The sequence below is a fragment of the Equus caballus genome, chromosome 27 (assembly GCF_041296265.1).
Source record: "Equus caballus isolate H_3958 breed thoroughbred chromosome 27, TB-T2T, whole genome shotgun sequence".
Taxonomy (NCBI): Eukaryota; Metazoa; Chordata; class Mammalia; order Perissodactyla; family Equidae; genus Equus; species Equus caballus.
In genome coordinates, this window is record NC_091710.1 from 15,414,499 (window position 1) to 15,433,463 (window position 18,965).

The 18,965-nt window shown below is 46.5% G+C and overlaps 1 long non-coding RNA gene and 1 gene segment (V, D, J or C); one reads left to right on the plus strand and one right to left on the minus strand.

Annotated features, from left to right (window-relative positions):
- The first annotated feature begins 1,777 nt into the window (after positions 1-1,777).
- Positions 1,778-2,322, plus strand: LOC138920978 (immunoglobulin lambda variable 8-61-like). The segment is given in 2 exon segments: positions 1,778-1,823; positions 1,919-2,322. Coding segments are annotated over 2 exon segments (450 nt in total).
- Positions 2,323-9,945: 7,623 nt separating this feature from the next.
- On the minus strand, positions 9,946-15,724 carry LOC138921114 (uncharacterized). Of its 2 annotated transcripts, none has more exons than XR_011433400.1 (4): positions 15,522-15,691; positions 14,350-14,458; positions 13,148-13,359; positions 9,946-12,120 (listed from the first exon to the last, which is right to left on the minus strand). It is a non-coding gene; the product is annotated as an uncharacterized lncRNA (long non-coding RNA). The 2 variants fall into 2 exon arrangements; XR_011433399.1 differs by having other exon boundaries at positions 10,766-12,120; positions 13,148-13,363; positions 15,522-15,724.
- Between the last annotated feature and the right edge of the window lie 3,241 nt (positions 15,725-18,965).

The window sequence follows — 18,965 nt, forward strand, 5'->3', positions numbered from 1 at the left end:
ATTTTTTTTTTCTCTTGAAATAAGGAAAATGAGACTTCCCTAGCTTTTACCGTCATCAGAGCCCAGGGACCCTGAAGACAGGTGGACAGACCAACACAGAATGGACTGTGCTCTGTGAGGGGTCAGAAGCCTTCCCATCCCCCAGGTTCCTGTGCCCAGGGACAGCGAGGCTCACTGTGTCCCAGAGATGACACACCGCAATGTGAGGTGCTGAGTGAGGAAAGAGCTTGGGGGGAATTTCAGGCACAGAGCTGGCCTGGAATCCTCACTTGGCACCGGAGCCTTCAGTTGTAAAGTCAGGGAGAGGGGCATTAGTCAAAGGGGCAGTTTGGGACTTGTGTCCAGGGAACCTCTTTATGGGTCATGAGAGGGTGGGGGATGCTCAAAGAATGCTGGGAAATGCCGAGCCTGCTCCAGAGGAGTTGGGTGAAGTAGGTCCATGGATAAGACCTTACAGCTGACACCACTCAGGACCCAAGGAGCCTTCCATGACTGGGTTTCCCTGAGCCCACAGCTATGACTTGTATCCACCTCTCCTCTCATACCTCACTGGAGCTTTCCAAAAACCCAGGGCGTGGGGCGGGGCTGTGAACATCAGGCGCAGGGACTCCCCAGTGTGTGCTTGTGTGACTCCTCCTGTGAAGCTCCTGATGGGCCCAGATCCAAGGTCACCTTCTCCTGCACAGGGAGCAGCAGAGACATTGGGGGTCACCATGGCAATGGCACCAAGGACTCTCATGCAGAGCCCCTACTTGTGTGACCTAGGACAGCAGTGGGTACCTTCCAGGGTTTCCAGACTGATTCTCGAGATCCACAATTATTACTAGGACCTCTTTGGCCACCTCTGGGCTCCAGCCTGAGAACGAGGCTGATTATCACTGTTACAGAGCTAAATACAACCCCAATGCCACAAAAAGCTCCCGTTCCATGGGAAGTTGGAGATACTTAGCTCTCAATGCAAACAGAATTACTTTGTTTCCAGAAAGAAAATAGCCTCCACAGGGGCTGTTTGTGGATGAGAAGCGCTGAAGTACAGCGTTTATGACCTGGAAGAACCAGGTGATCTCACCCTAGTCCTGTGTATGTCTCCTGGTACCAGCCAGGGGTTAGTGGATAATTCTCTGAGCTCTGAAAACTTAAAGAAGCTGTACTTCTCACTTTCACCTGATTTCAGAACTTTGTGGGACTCCTGATTTCCAGGAGTTCTCCCCCTCATTGAGGAGAACCAAAGGAGACATGAGTGACATGGACAAATCAATGTCTCAACCCCAAACGTCACAGAGAAGACTTACTCAATCTACTGCCCTGGGCAGTGACATCATAAAAAACCCATCTGCAAAAGCCAGCAACCCCTTCCAGGACAGCTGGGTGGTGTCATAGGACATGGGCTCTGAGCCCAGCAGGGGACGCTGTTGGACTGCTCCTGAGAGGACAGGGTTCTTCCCTGGGCCATCAAGGAAAATACTCTAATGCGTCTTTCACACTTTGGCAACAAGTGTCCACATTGAAGTTTTACTTCCTGCACCTGGGGCCTCCAGGAGCCACATTCGATCTTGGCTCTGACACACCCATTCATGTCTCATATTTCATTCTTTACATCTCGTGGAGACATTGTTCTGAGCTTATGTTCAAGAAGGTGTAGATGCACGATTACACAGCAGGAACAAATTTGCATGAAGAAACATGGCCTGTGAATCTCTCTGGGCACAGGACCAACACCACACTCCACACTCCAGCCCAGGAGCACAGGAGGTGACGTCCTGTGAGTGTCCCCACCATGGCCTGGACGGTGCTTCTTCTCCGGCTCCTTGCTTACAGCTCAGGTAAGGTGAAAGGACATTGCATCCTTGGGGGACACATAAAAGCTTGGTCTCAGGCTGACCCTTGTCTCTCATAACAACACTTGTCTCTCTCCCAGTGGTTTTAGGGGCGGATTCTCAGACTGTAGTGGTCCAGGAGCCATCACTCTCAGTGTCTCCAGGAGGGAAGGTGACACTCACCTGTGGCGTTAGCTCTGGGTCCGTCTTTTCCAGTAACTATCCTTTCAGGTACCAGCAAATCCTGGGCCAGGCTCCCCGCACAGTTATCTACAACACAAAGAACCGCCCTTCTGGGATCCCTGATCGCTTCTCTGGGTCCATTTCTGGGAACAAAGTCACCCTCACCATCACGGGTGCCCAGACTGAGGATGAGGCCGACTATTCCTGTGCTCTGTATATGGGTATTACACTGACACAGTGCTGTAAACCCATGGGGAAGTGCAACCAACACCTCCTCCTGTGCTCAGAACGGCTCAGCCCTTCGAGGCAGGAGAGCCAGTGAGAGGGTGGAGACAGTAACACCACCATCGGGGGAGGTCCATGGCCCCATCCTCCTATCCAAAGGTTCATCTCCATGTGCCTCCTCCAGCCTCTCCCAGGCTGTGTCCATCCCTCTAGGGTGACTCCTCCAAGACTTTCATTCCTTTCTCCCTCTCTGCCTGTGATGATGGGGGGAGGCTCAGCTCCAAAATACATCAACCGACAGTGAGACTCGGAGACGCCACCACGAGCTTTGAGACTCTTTTTATTCAAACAGCATTGACAGGCCTACTCTCATCCACTAATGATGATGGAGAACAAGTTAATATTTAACATTTCTTCATGAATATGCATAAGCTAGGTCCATAGCACATTGTTCTTCTGCTCCATATGCCAGATGCTTATCGTCATTACACAATGAAGATGAAGAAGGAAAAGAAGCATATGGGAAAGTTCAGGTTTAAGGATGTCAGCGAGATAGTTGATGCTCCCCTGATATCCATTTCTCACACTTTTCACCTCCTGTGATTTGGGGAATCACTCAATTAACTGTGACAGACATTTACCTTTTTATTAGTGTAATTTAAAACTTATCAAAACCTTGATATATAAACTATATGGTAGATTTTTATAATTTACTAATTTGGGGAAGTATTTGCTCTGCTTTCTGAGAAATTGAACAGTCAATTTATATCAGTATCTTGGCTCACAGTAGGGTGCATGGCCCATGGATGTTTGTGGTGACAGTGACCAGGTCTCAGGCCAGTGCCCCTGACATTATCTCCACCAGAGCTGAAGTCTGACTCGGGAGCAGAAGGGGGCGCTGTGGTTCTCCCCAGGGTCTGCACTGTGGGTGCCCCCGCTGTGTAATTCCCCAAACTTCCCAGGGCTGGAACATTGGTGCCTCCTGTGCTGATGGGGACCCTGCAGCTGTGTCCTGTCTGGGCTGGGCGGAGTCTCCTCACAGGGCTGAGAAAGGACCCAGCAGCTGCTTCCTCCCTGGTCCCTCCCTGGGGGCAAGTTCTGAGTCTCACTCATCTTACCCCAATTCCCAAAACTCACCCATCACTGGAGGGGAGTTGAAAAAGATCTTGTCTGAGATTTGGAAAAACAAACAAACAAAACTGGATTGAAAACCAGGCTCTTTCAGATAGAGGCTATGCATCATGCTCATGCTGCTGAATTGCTCTGTGTGCCACTGTCATTGCCTGGGCAGGTGCCATCATGCCCCCCCCAACCTGTAAGGAAGAGGACACGGGATGAGGAAGCCAGAGCAGCAAATGCAGATCTGGGCACAGAACAGCAACGAGAATGGTCAGTGCTGCCACCAGCTCCAGGTCCCCTGAACCACTACTGAGCTCTCACGTCAGCCTGAGTCAGGGGTGGACTGAGGGGAAGCTGAGGAAGACACCAGGGCTCCCTGTTATCAGCTGCACACAGGGCCTTGGACACGGTGGAGACAGCACTGAAGGAGCCTCTTTGAAAGGAGAGGTGAGCGGAGTTTGGGCATGTGTGCAGATACTGATGAGGCCTCACACACCCGCTGTCTCCCAGAGGAATCCTGTCGGGGGCAAAAACAGACGGAGGTCAGCAGATCCCGCCATCTGTGAGATACGGAAAGGCACTGTCTCCTCCACACACTGTGTCTTCAATGCCCCGGGTGCCCAGCCCTGATCTGTGTGAGGAGCGGAGGGGTCGTTAGAGCTGGAAGGGCTGGCAGCTTCATAAGGACCATGAATTTTACTTTTGAGGGAAGTGGAAATTCTGGAAGCACATCAATAAGGTTTCATTTGGGATTCCCAGTTTCTCAGTGGTTAGGAAGAAGTAGAAGCTTGAATCAGATTTCCACTATAATTTATTTATTGATTTTTCATAAATTCCTCTGAAAATGTCATCTAATCCTTACTGAGGGCCTGTTGTGGGCAAAAAGCAGCCCTAAATAACGGACAGACTGTCTAACCATCTAACTTCACTACCAGCTTTGTGGTCAGAATAATTACCTTTTCCTCCAACTTACTGAGCTGGAAATCTAGGCTAGAGAGACGAAACAAGGTGCTCAGGGTTATCCCACCAGTAGTGACAAAACTAGGTCTTGACTAATCCGTAGTTGATGCCGAAGGCCATTTTAACGAGAACATAATTGCCTCTCACAAATATCTAATGAAAGTAAATCAATGTAATGTAAGTGACAGGACAAATTCAAAACGTTTTATTGCATTTTCTGAGTGCTTATACTGAATCTTTCTGGCTGGCCTCATAAATCATGAGTTATAGTCACCCAGCAATCACAGTCTGCAGGTGCTGTGGAAGGGTCTAGCCAGACCCAGTCAAGATGCTGCTGACTGAGGAGGCAGGAGCCATCACATGTCCCTCCTGCGGCGGCCTTGGCCAGCCTTCCAACCATGATGAGGGAGAAAGGGTTTGAGAATGTCCTTCCCCTGCACTCCTCTCCCAGGAGCCGGCCAGAAAGCATCTGGGGGCAGCAGAGGCGAGACTGGGAGGAAGGGCAGTGGGGGCTGAAGGCCTCCTGGGTCAGCACTGAGCTGACCGCTGGTGGGGAGGGGCGAGTGGGGGCTTCCGGGGGCGACAGCAGGCGTCCAGGGAGGGCGGCGCCCAAGGCAGCAGCAGGTCCGCAGGACGCCCTCACCGAGGTTCAGCGGCACGTTTGTGGGCGCGCAGGAGATCCCAGGACAGGCGGAGCCAAGTGCAGGCGGTGGAACCCAGGGGTGGAACGAAGGCGAAGCCCAGGATGGGACAGACGGCGGAGCCCAAGGGTGGAACGAAGGCGAAGCCCAGGATGGGACAGACGGCGGAGCCCAGGACAGGCGGAGCCCAGGGCAGATGGCGGAGCCCAGGACGGGACAGACGGCGGAGCCCAGGACAGGACAGACGGCGGAGCCCAGGACAGGCGGAGCCAAGGGCAGGCGGTGGAACCCAGGGGTGGAACGAAGGCGAAGCCCAGGATGGGACAGACGGCGGAGCCCAGGACAGGCGGAGCCCAGGGCAGACGGCGGAGCCCAGGATGGGACAGGCGGCGGAGCCCGGCAGGCCGCCCCGGCCCCGCCCCGCGGTCACGTGCCCCGCAGGCCCCGTCCCTGAGCGCCGCAGTCTAGACCCCGCGCCTCGCTCCTCTGATTCTCAGACGCCTGAGGACTCGCTGTGGTCGTGTCCGGAGGCTCTCAGCTGAGACGGCGCCAGGTGAGTGCCCAGGGGTCGGCGTGCGGGGCCCAGGGGTGGGGGGCAGGCAGCGCGGGACGCGGGGTGCGGTGTGGCATCCCACGGGGCGGACGCCACCCGCTTGGACCTCCATTCCCCACCCGCCATGTCTCCAGCAGGTCCCCGCTGCCCTCAGCCTTGCTGACACCCAGCCTTCAGGTCAAGCGCCTTCAGCGGGCTGGGAGCAGGATTCTGCCCAGAGCAGTGTCGCAGGGGTCTGGGGTGAGGGGTGGTCCTGGGCCAGCTCTAAATACAGGGAGCTGGGATCCTAGAGGATGCTGTGCACCTGAATTAATCAAGGAGCCTCTAAAGTTCTCCCGGACCAAATAGAACCCTGGGGCCCCTCTAGGGCCGCAGGTGGGGGTCGGCGGCCTCAGGATGAGTGACCGCCCTTCGTGCAGCGCTGCAGTGTCCTTTGTGGGTGGAGGCTGCCATGGTGGGCTCTTGGAAAATCTCAGGACCCTCAGCGCCTCCAGTCCCCCATCCCCACCCTGCCAACCAGAAGAGGGTGCCCCCTGCCCTTGCTTCTCTCTACACTGCTCCTGGTTAAATTCCTGGGGAAGGAAAGAAAAACAAAAAACTAATTCTCCAGGGAGAAATCTTGAGTCAGATTTGTGCTTAGGCTTCTCACTGAGAACTTTGCTCATATTTTTCCTGGTGGACGTTGATGGAGGCAGAGCAGGCACCTCGCCTTTGGGCAGGGGGATTCAGGGAGCGCGGTGAGCAGGGCGTGGGGGTGCTCCACCTTTGCTGAGGTCCCTCTGCACAGCTTGTTGGCTTCCTCTCAGACCAGCAAGTTGGGGAGGCTCAGACCCCTGGAGGGGAGACAGATTGTGCCTCTCCTGATGCCCTGGACCCCTGCCTATTGCTGGGGTCTCTGGAGTCCTGACCTTGACTGCTGGTCTGTGTCCCCACACGCCCACCCCAGGCTGCCTCCTTCTGTGAAGGTGCTGGGTCAGGCCAGGCCCTCAGGTGCCTGCATGGCCCCATAGGCCGCTGCTGCCCCGCTGTGGCTGTGGAGAGGAGGCTGCCCGTCCTGGCCTGGCTGCCGGACTACTCCATGCAGTGGATGAAGAGGGACTTCATCCCTGGGCTCTCAGTCAGACTCATGGTCATTCCCCAGGCGCTGGCCTGTACTGAGGTGGCCTGACTCCTGCCCCAGGTGAGATGTCTGCCCCTGCTGCTGGCCACCTCCCCTCCCCAGGACCCAACCTCCCATGCCTCAGCACCCCACACAAGCAGAGTAGAAATGCACAGTTTCCACTCCAGACAAGCAGAACCCAGGGTTCCAGCCCCTTGGGAACCAAGAAGCCTTGGATTACAGTCTAGAGCATGTGACTGCCTTTGGGTGGATGCAGACCCCTGTAACTGCTCTTCTCACACCTGTCACACTCAGTTATCAAGGCAGTTCTCGATTGTGTGATGGGGCCAGGGGGTGACTGACTGTACCCTTAAGAACGCTTCCTCAGGGTCCGGCCCGATGGCAGAGTGGTTAAGCGTGCACTTCTGCTTCTCGGCGGCCCCGGGGTTCCGGTTCGGATGCCGGGGGCGGACATGGCACCACTTGGCAAAAGCCGTGCTGTGCTAGGCGTCCCACGTATAAAGTAAAGGAAGATGGGCACGGATGTTAGCTCAGGGTCATTCTTCCTCGGCAAAAAGAGGAGGATTGGCAGTAGTTAGCTCAGTGCTAATCTTCCTCAAAAAAAAAAAAAAAAAACACCTTGAGGGACAATGATAGGCACTGCAGAAACAAAGGAAAAAGGCTAGAATCTTGGAAATTAAACATAAGTTATAAATACAAACCAAAGGGAAGTTCCAGAACTAAAATTGCAATACATGAATAAAGACCTCCCTAGATGGGCTCAGGAACAGGTGACACTTAGATTGAATTTCAGGTATTGGGGAGGATATTTAGTACAACTGGAGAAAAAAGTACCGACAAGGATTAGCAAAGACAGACAAGCAATGAATATGGTGTTATGTGCCAAATAAAGTGGAATAATGAAAATATTTTTAAAATATTTACGTACTGAAAGAAACAGGACCTTTTGTTCTGAATAATTCCCATCTTTGTTAATATTCTCTCGAGGATGTCACCAGGGGGCGCTGTCGGTCTGTTCCAGGTGAGCAAGGCCTGCAGCAAATTCAGGTTTAATGGACCCTACACCCAAGCTCAGAGGCCTGAGTTAGAGTTACAGCAGGTGCTTCCTCCCAAGGGACAAACTCAGAGCTCACAACACCCCAGCATTTCCTTCATCCTACACCACACTCAGTGGAGCCTTTTTATTATTATTATGGGAAATTTCAAATATACACTAAATAGGAGAAATTGAGTAATGAATCTACATACCCATCACCCATCTTCAACTCAATCAATGTTTTGCCAAATTTATTTCACATACTTCCCAACCCTGCACACATTGCTAGTTATTTCCTGAAGTATACTTTAATGATATAAATCTCACTTACTTTAGCTGAGTTTTCATAGATTAACAAATCACATATCACCATAATCCAATATTAGAACATTTCCATCAGCCCAACTAGTTTGACAGCACCAGTTTGCAGTCAATTCATGTCCCACATCCAGCTCCAGGCAACCACTAACTCATTTCTGTTCCTGTAAATTTGACTTTTAAGGATATTTAATATAAACTGAATCATCATTGTGTAGTTTTTTGTGTCTGGCATTTTGCAAACCATGTTTTTGAGATTCACCCATGTTGCAGCATTTATCAATATTTAGCTCCTCTCCTTTGAGGAGTAGTTTTTCACTGTATGAATGGACCGCATCTTGTTATTTTTCTCATCAGTTGATGGGCATTTGGATTTTTTTTCCAGTTGTGGCTCAACTGAAAAGTAAACACCCCAGCGAGAATCTCCCAAATGCAGGAACTTGGGAAACTGTGCAAGATGCCTTGCTAAGTGAACAGAGCCATGGGAACAACTCTATCATAAAATACTGAGGGGGGTTATTTCTTAACAACGTATAGAGAAATTCCTGAAGGTACATTGAGAATTTATGGAATAGTGCCCAAGTAAATGTTTACAGAAGATATAGATATCTGTAGGGTAGAGGAGAGTTAAATGTTCATTTTACATCCTTCTAGACGATACAACTTTTTTTAATTAAAATATTATTTAAAAAATGTCCCCTGGCACCCCACTGGCCTGGCATGACCTGCCTCCCACAGGACCCCATGGTGGCAAGGAGAGCAACTAGAAACACTGGTGTATTAGGTGTGGACTGCATATGCCACAAAACTAAGTATGCAAAATTATTACTTTCTTCAACTTGAATGAGCACCATTTAATTTTTATTTCAATCTTTTATCCATGCTTGAAATAGATTTTTAAAGATCTGGTCAGATTAATCTACAAATGCTCGATTCCACAGGCATTTCAAGTTTAAATGCCACATTCTGCAGTTGCCACCTCTCCCCTGCCCTCCATCCTAAGTTCCACAACTACAATGAGGGAAGTTGGTGCAGGCAGGGGGTCCTCCCACTGCTGGATGGGCCCCGGCATGGCGTGCCCACTGTTCACAGGCCCATGTAGCACTTGGCAGAATTAGCCTCACAGGAACCCCTCACAAGGTCAGGTCACAGCAGGGGTTGGCCCCTCTCAGTTGCTGAGGTCACTCTGAGGCCTCTGTGAGGCTGACACAAGCTTCCTCTCCTGGCCCCTCTTTCTGAATGTCCCCTCACTGGCGCTGTCATCTGGGAGGGCTGGGGAGTTTTTAAACATCTGCACAGCTGAATAGAAACTCTGTAGGTTCAGTGCAAGATCAAAACTTTGTATCCCTTGTACAAGAAACCAGGGGGGTGTTCAGTTAAAAAGAATATAAAGCATATTCTTTTAAATTAATTATTACATATTAAATGTAATAAAAGTGATAATGATGCATGAATAAAAACATGAAGTTATACTTTACCAAGCAATAACCTTCCAAAGTCATACTTTATGTTATACAATAAATAATATTATTCTCACGATTCCTTCCAGAGGAATTGATAAAATTCACATGATGAAATGCCTAGAAGGACATTAACACAGGGACATATGCAGTGGTAAATTTGCAGTGATTTGTACAGCTGAGACTAACTGAGCGTTAGATGAAGAAGGAATGATCTTGGTGGTGGTCACTAAGGTGACTGCCTTATAATCATTTATTAAGTTCTCTCATATTTTGGTGCTTCTATATATATTTATTTTACCTCATATAAAATACTTTTAAGCATTTGCAATATATAAATATCAATTTATGTAAAAACCCCCAACAGGACTCTCTCTTTGACCTGGTCAATGCCAGGATTCCACTCAATGGGAATTGTCCTCTTGGTGACTTTAGAAAACTGATGGGAAATCATCATTAGTCAAAGATCCTAAAGCAGGTGTGGAACACACCAGTGAAAAAAGCATGGGCTTCTCCAGGATGATTTACCATTTATTGGTTTTCAATTGCAAATTTCTTAATCCCAGGAAGAAAATTTGTGCTGAGGACAAGTCCCTACCACACAGTTTGTCAGCTGATGCTCTTATTTGTGAATGTCCTCTTGAATCAGGCATCAGTTGATAAAAGAGTCACAGTTGACAACTCACCCCCAACAACGAAACTGTGTGTATCTTCTATCATGTACATTGTCAGATATTCATACAAGAGTTCAATTGAAAGAGAAATAAACTAACAAGCCACCATATCTCTTTCAGACAAAGATGGGCAGCCTTATCTTGGCATTACATGGGGTCTCCACTCTCTCATGAGAACGCTCCTCCAAAAGGCCCTCATGGGGAGTGAGGAGGACACAGATTAACTGTCAGTCATTGGTGGTGTTGCTCAGGAATTACTCAGGGACCCCTGCTTGATATGGATACAGAACTAGAGTGTATGGATGTGGTTGATTAACAAGCATAGAATAAGCTGCTGCTAGGTCATCCTCTTTGGCAGAAGAAGCATAGAAGAGAAGAGGAAAAGGAGAAGAATGAGACACAGAATCCTCAGCTTTGGAGCTAAAGACAGCTTAAACCAACGTGCAGTGTTCCACTTACAAATGGAATTAAATACACGCTATGATTAAACGAATTCCCATCACTCTTCTTTCCCATGTTTAAATCCAGCTAACTGCCACTGGCTTCTTGACTTCCTTCAAACCATCTCAGCCTCCATGGAGCCATGTATGCTGCATTTCCCCTCGGTTGTATGAGATTTTCCAATTGATGAAAAGCAACCTTACACTGGGAGACTGATCTAATTCCAGGAAAATTTTTCTTTTATTTATTCACTAAATATTTGCCATAAAGATAATCAATTTTAGAAATTTGGAAAATACGGATGTCCTACCATTTCAACTAAACATTATTACGCACGTGATATTTTCACTTCCAGTCTTGCTTCTCTAACTATATGTGTGTGTACATTGGTCAGCAGCCGGCCAGGTTCACACTAGCCAGCCAGGAGTGGGCAAGTTCATTACAGAGAGGAGGGCTGGGGTGAGCAGTGATGCTCTCTGACCGAGCTATACAAGAGAGTTACAATGAGTGACGGGCACCAGGGTAATAACCAAGTAGTACTGTTATTCTTATGTGACAATCTTCCCAGGGGTGATAGCTCACAGAATTTGAACACTTCTTAGCCATATTTTTATAATCTTATCAAATACCATTGAAATATCACCTATATTCTTATCTATTCTGGCCTAGATGCTGAGGAATGACCCCACACCATCAAAAGTTGGTGAGGTTGTTCTACACGGTGTCTGGATCTCTCAGAATCTGTGGCTGACCAGAAGCATGTGGGCTTTCTCCATGCTTTTTCTGCTAATTACTATGCCAACATTTGTGGTAATGTGCACCAATATATGATCTGTGTGATGTGACCACAGAGGCTACCTTATAATGAAGGACAGTGATTGAGACCTCTGTATGCCCAGGTGATTCAGGAACATGGATGGATGCTGGGACACCCTTGCACTGGGACTAATGATCCAATTGTGGAGTGATGAAGGCTATAAAGTAGTTCAGAGCCTCAACACTGGGGCCACAGCCCTGCATACACACTTAGACTCTTTCGCACAGGAGCTCAAGAGCTTGGGTCACTCATCACTGCACCTCATTTTCTGAGGAGTGGGAACAGCAAACACACCCACAGATATGGCTGTGGTGAGTGATGAGCAAGTCAATGTATGTAAAGCATAGAGTGGCTATGGGGTTTTCTTTGAGGATGGTGGCACTTACAATTGTGCTGTGTAACTAGGACGTATCTATGGAGAACTGACATTCTCTGTCATATGCACTCCCGACACATTCACAACAACATCCCACAGACTCACACACAGGCACCCCTAAGGCCCTCTGCACACAAATCCACACCCCTGAAGGGAACACAGCTTTTCCAGGGACTGCAGAATGTTGCCAGAGTTCTTTACCTGGGAAAACAGTTCTTACATCACACTCCCCATCCTCATTCCCAGCAGGAAGCTGGAATCATGGAGGCTCTCTAGACTAAGGCCAGCAAGAAAGCCCCACCTTTCTGTTCATTTGGATTTTTTCCTCAGCATGTAAGTGTTCCAGAATGCAGACCATTTTCACGTGTCATTGAAGTCACCTACAATTACAGAAAAGAAAACACTGAGGGTCAGATCATGCTGTGTAGGTTTTATCAGATCTTGTGTCTTCTTAGTGAGTATAGAATACCAGAGAGAAAGCAGTAGTCAAGCCACGGGCACCAGAAGCATACGGGACATATGGAAAAATACTACCTTTTCCTATGGGCTGTAATTCTCAAGTCCATTTTGGTCTACAATTACAAAATTCTTAATCCAAAGAGAAATTGCTACTAAGGATAAGTCCCCCTTCCACACAGTTTATAACTTGATTCTGCCGTTTCTTTTCCTTCCTCCCCAAAGCCCCAGTTCATAGTTGTATATCATAGTTGCAAGTCATTCCAGTTCTTCTATGTGAACCGCCCTCAAAGCACGGCAACTGGCAGACAGGTGGTGTGGTTCCATGACCAGGAAGAGAACCCAGGCTGCTGAAGAGGTGGGCAGGGAACGTTAACCACGAGGCAATAAGGGATGGTTCAGTGATGCAGCCATTTTTAAATGCCCCCTTGAATCCTGCATCTGTGTGTAAGAGTTTGTGTTAGTCAGTTCAGACTGCTGTAACAAAACACCATGGACGGGGTGGCTTAAATAACAGACATTTATTCTTCATAGTTCTGGAGAGGAGGATGGGAAAGAACAAGGTGCCCGTGCACTCGGTGTGTGGGGAGGGCCTCTTCATGGCCTGTACACCACCCCCTTGTATCTGTTTTTTCACACAGTAAGGAGAAGGGAAGTTCTATTCTCTTGCTCTTCTTATGAGGATACTAACTCAGCATGAGGGCTCCACCTTCATAACCTCATCCAAGGTTCCCTCCAAAAGACTCACCTCTTAATACATTTACATGCGAGTTTAGGGCTTTGGCATATGGATTTTTGGGGGAATGTAAATATTCAGTTTATAATCTTCTACCCCTCTATTCTCCCAAGATATGTATTCTAGCATAATTAATGTATATTGTCATATTTTCAAATTTGAAACTAAGTTTTAAAAATTCAAGAAGACAATATTTCTATGAGACACAACCTTACCTTGGCACTTCATGGAGCCTGTTTGTCTGCCCTGCCAGTAGGAAGCTCCTCCGACTTGTTGTCTTGGGGTGCTAGGAGGACTCAGAGTAACAGTCCTTCAGCGGTGGTGTTGCTCATGAAATACTCTTGGAGCTTTGCTTTATTTAGAGAAGTGGCTGGAGTGTATGGATGTGATTCTTTAAAAAGCATAGACTGAACTGAGATTGGCCAGTCTTGCTTAGTGGAAGAAGGAGAGAGAAATGAAAACAGCAGAAAATAAATGAGAAAAAAAGTATTTAGCTTTGTAGAAAAAAAGCAGCCTAACGCAATGTGAAATAGTCACAAATGATCCTAAACTACATGCAATGATTCAGTTACACATTTCCATTACTCCTCTCACCTATTGTGAAATCCTGCTGAGCTGGTGCTATCTTCTTGTCACCTCCCAAAACAATTTCACTCTCCAAAGGTACATATATTTACCACTGCAATTATCCTCTTTTCTATATGATTTTTCATTTGATTACATGCAATAATTTCTTAGGTGACTGGATTCAATTCTAGGTAAAACATTCCATTGTAACTATTGGCTAATACTTTGTCCTAATCAATTATGGAAGATAGGTGAAGCACAGGGTGTTGTTAGGATAGTTAAATCAGCCTCCATGACAGTGTAATGGTGACATAAGACAGGATGTATTTGAATGTAGAATGTAGAAATGTACAGCAAAAGAATAAACCCTAATGTAAACTAAGGAATTGAGTTAACAGCAATGTGTAAATATTGGTTCATTAACTGTTCCATGCTCCACATTAACGCAAGATTTTAATGACAGTAGGAACTGGCAGGTGGGCAGAAGGATATGAAAACTTTATCTGCTCGATTTTTGTTGTTGTTGTTAATATAGAACTGTTTTAAATAGTAAAGTCTACTAATTAAAGAATAATATGGCAGCAGTATTTCCATGAGAGATCTATTTTGGCTAATGCTAAGTGAGCAGCTGATATATAAATATTAGTTTGACACATGGTTTACTGTTAAATGTGAGCCAAATTTGGACAATAAATGCATCTTTACTCCTGTAGTTGAAACACTACTGATTGACTTGGTAAGTTAAACTTTTCCTATGTAAATGAAGAAAGACATGGCTTAGCATTTTTATAGTATTGTCTTGAAAAAGGGACATGGAAAAATTATGATGATTATCCTTAAATTAACTTACACATTGAATTTCCACAGCACCTTCAATGGAGTCCTGTGTGTGGTGCACCCTGGCATGTGACAAGATGCCCACTGTTCTTACCCACTGCTGGAATTGGGCTGTATCTTTCCTTAAACAAAGCACAATTTTCTCTTTGTATCCATAAGGTTAGATCCTGGGATATGCAATCACACTAGAGAGAGCTTTTGACATACTGCTGGCAGAAGACCACAGGAAAGTCAATAATAAGTTATTCTCAGTTCAAACTTTTGATACCATTATTCACAGGCTGCCCAACAGAACTACTTGCATTAAAGTTGTGCTTCCAGAAAAGCACGCAGTTTAGTGTTCACTTAAAACACTTGGATTGTGTGGGAAAATACTTTGATTTAGATGAGACAACACAAGCAGCAGAGCACAGTGACAGAGAGCATGGGTGCAGGTGCCTGATGACCTGGGTTCAAATCCCAGTTAGATGTCACATGACCCTGGGAAAGTTACATAACTGCTCTGTGTCTCAGTTCTCTGCGCTGTCATATGAAAACTTGAAGGGCCCATTTATTACTATTATATTATAGGACTATCATTATTACAAACAAGTAAAGCTTTAAGACCAAGTACTGATTCATCACAAATGCTCAATAAGACTTCAGTTATTAAATGTCTGAAGAATAAGCTACATGTTGCTGGTGGTTGGCTACAGAGAGGGGATGGCTACAGAACAGGGGAGGATGGAAGCTTATTCTCCAACCTTTACATGGGAAGGATGCCCACAGTTCATGGAGAATGTCTGTTTTCATCTCCTGTGATCCCCATTGTAACCCTATGCGGGGTGCAGAACAGGGGACATAGCACACCTCTTGCAGTTGAAGGCAATTAAATTTAGAGAGGTTAAGTGACCTGTCCGGAGTCACAACACTGATGAATGAGAGATCTGAGGCAGGAATGTAGTTGGTTCCCTGGGTACAGAAATCGGAAAACCTGAGACCAGTAGATCAGACCCCAGATGCCTGAATCAAGATCCTCCATCATTCTCTTCCTGAAAACAACTTAATGACAGGTTTCTTTGGGGGAAAAAGTTGATGCCCTGGATGATGTATCCAAACCAAAAGAAAAGTTGGTGGGGGCTAAATCCATGATCCAGCCTCTTGCCTCCACATTTCAATCCCTTATCCAAAAATGAAGCAATTTACCTGGATTAAAGCCCCTCAGAAGGAAAAGGGATGTTGAAACTTGTGTTCAACCTTCCCCAGCATGCTTACACTGTCACCTGCCTCCTGGTGAGCCTTCCTGATGGTTAGGGGACCACCCTGAGTGACCAGTATCTGTTTGGCTCTCTGCCTCAGAAGCCCAGACATTCCATGGCAACTGTCACATGACGGTTCTGACAAGAACTAGCTTTCAGTCAACTGACCAACCCTGGATGAGCAGTTAACGTAAACTAACTGGGAAAGTGGCTGTCTGAGCTGCTGCTTTGGTGGATTAATGAATTAAGTGTGTGACCCCAATATCCCGCTGACTATTAACCTGAGCTGCCCCTGTGCAGCCTGTGTAAAGGCCTGACTGAGAATCAGCTGTGGCTGCCCCAGCACTGAGGGTGCACCTTCCCTGCTTGCTCCTTCCTCAACAAATCTCTACAATGAACTCTCTACAATCTCCTCACCCTCCTCTAGACCCTGCAGTGGCAGAGGAAAGTCCCATCTCCTCTTGGGAACTCCTCCATAGCCACAGCCTATGACCCTCACTCCAGGACTGTCACAGAGGATCACCCAGACACTCCATCCCTCTGTCACTACAAGAATACTCCAGGGATTGTAGAAACATGGTGGAATTTTGTTACTTGGAAAATCAACTTATTTGACTAAAACTGCGAGCATCATTCCCAACAGGTGGCTGGGGCCAGGGCGGCACTCCAGACAAAAGCCAGCATGTAAGCGCCACAATTCTTATATTTTTTCATCAGACAGTGAATCTACAATATATACCATTTTCATCAGAGTGAATCTACAATATATACCATTTTGTCTTTTTCTTGATGCCACCTGCAATTACAAAAAAGTAAACAGTCTTAGAAACAGATTACTCTGTGCACTGTTTGCACAGATCTTTTGCTCCCTTGGTGACTGAAAAATGAGATAGGAAAGTGTGGTCATGTCAAGGCCCACAAAAGCTAGAGGAGACAACACCTGTGGAAAAGGCAGGAGTTTGTCTTGGAGAATGTACCTGTCAGGGCCATTTTGGTTGACAGTTACAAAATTCTTAATCTGAAGAGGAAAAATCCCTACTGTAGAAAAGGCTAAGTAATGTACAGTTTTAATCTGATCCCACCAATTTTGCATCCATTCTTGAGTCAGGTGTCAATTGTAAGATCCTCCTCCTCAACCCCTTGACTAAACACTCTTAGGCAGTCAAAATTAGGGAGTGTGTAATGCATATGATTAGGTGTGTATATCAGAAATTGATTGAAAAAGAAAGGAACCAAGAAAATCACAATTCTACCTTAGGCAAAGAAAGTCTCTCTTAGCTTGGTAATGCATGGGACCTCCCATCTGCCCTGGGTTGATGAACATTCTCCACAAGATCTTTTTGGGGAGCAAGAAAGACACAGAATAACTAAGTTCAATGGTGGTGCTGCTCATCAATTACTCAGGGAACTTGACATAGACCAAGGACCAGTGTTTATGGATGTGGTTGGTTCACAGGCACGGATTGAGCCGCTGTTGTACCATCTACTTGTCGGAAGAAGAAAGGGCAAGGAGAGGTACAAGAAAGAAATGAGAATAGAGCCCCTGGTACTCTAGGCGATGACATAGTAAAGCAACATAAAATAACCAATCTACAAACGTGTAAATACTAAAATACATGCTATGAATCCATGACAGAGTCCTGTCCCTTTCTGTCTTTTTTGAAGCCCAACGGAATTGTCTTCCAAGACTGTCTCCAAGGATCCACATACGTTTCCACTTCATTCATCACGTGCTGATTAGGAATTTGCCCTTGACTATTCACAAACTATTATTACGGAACTGGATTCAATATCAGACATAACATTTAATTTTATGTATTCACTAATCTTTTGTTATAAAAATAATCAATTATTGAAGACTAGAAAATACTGAAATACACACATTTTAAAACAACCACTATCAATCATACATTTTCCTCACAATCTTCCTTTTCTATGCCATGTGTTTGTTTTACTTTGTGGTTGTCTATGACCAGCCAACTAACAGTGGACAGAGCATGATTAGGAGCCACCCCTGCTGAGGACTAATGCTCTTTAAACCATCCATGCAAGAGAGTGGTGATTTGAATATCTATACTGGAGAAATTTGTATTCAAATCCTTTGCCTAATTTTGAATTGGGTTGTCTGTGTTTTTTGTTGTTGAGTTTTAAGGGTTCCATACATTTTCTGGATAATAATCCCTTATTAAGTATATGACTTGCAAATATTTTCTCACATTTTGTGGATTTCCTTTTAATCTGTTGATAGTGACTTTTGATGCACATTTTACAAAACCATCGTGAATCCAGTTTGCAAATATATTTTGTTGTCTGCGCATTTGGTGTCATCTCTAAGAAATCATTATAAAATGCAGTGTTGTGAAGTCCTTAGAAAAATGCCTGTTACAGAGTCGGTGCTAATGATTGTTCAATTAATAAATCCAGAAGTAAATTGGAAATTTAACCATGTTTCTTCTAGTGGCAGAAGCTGGAAGGCTGTCAGAAAGGAAGGAGGAAACTCAGATTTTAATACACACACTTTTGTACATTTTGAGTTTTCTATGAGAGCAATATTCTTATTGCTATTACTGTACAAAACAAATCAACAAAGATAAAATTTTTAAATTTCCCCAAAATATTGGCATAAAAACACCACTTAATTTTGCTCATGGACACAAGATAGGAATTCAGACAAGACATAGTGGGGATGGCTTCTTTTTACTCTATGATGTTGGGGCCTCAGCAGAGAAGACCCCCTGGCTGGGCCTGACTGGAAAACTAGGGGTTGGAATCCAGGGGAGGTGACTTCACTCCCATGTGTGTAGTTGATGCTGGATTTGGCTAGAGGACCTACATGAGACCTCCCTAAGTGATGTGGGCTTCCTCGCAGCAGGGCAGTCCTAGGGCATTCAGATGAGGGTTCCACAGGGGAGTGACCTGAGTGACCAGACAGAGTCTCATGGTCATTTCAAACAAAACTTTAAGCATGACACAATGTCATTTCCAAGCTATTGGTCAGTGACAAGGAGCACTAGAGTCAGCTCTGGGTAGAGGGAGGTACCTAGACCCCAGCTTTCAATGGGAGGAATGTCAGGTGGTAACGCAGCCCTCTCCCTGTGGCATCAGCAGAGAGCTTGTGGGTGCTGGATTTCCACTCTCCACCCAGCAGTGAAGGGGTGGGTGCTCCTCCACATACCCACAGAGGTAGACACAGAGCAGGCCAAGAGCAGAGTGGGGACCTTTATCACTACCATGTGGTAATGAGCTGGCCTGCCCTCCTGGAGTCAGTGTAGGCATATTTGCATCAATAAGGAGACACTCCTACCTCTCCCATCCAGGGAGTATCTGTGGAGGCTTGGTGGGAAGTCTGCACTCCTACCCCCTCCCAGCAGGGAAAAGATGTCCACCTGCA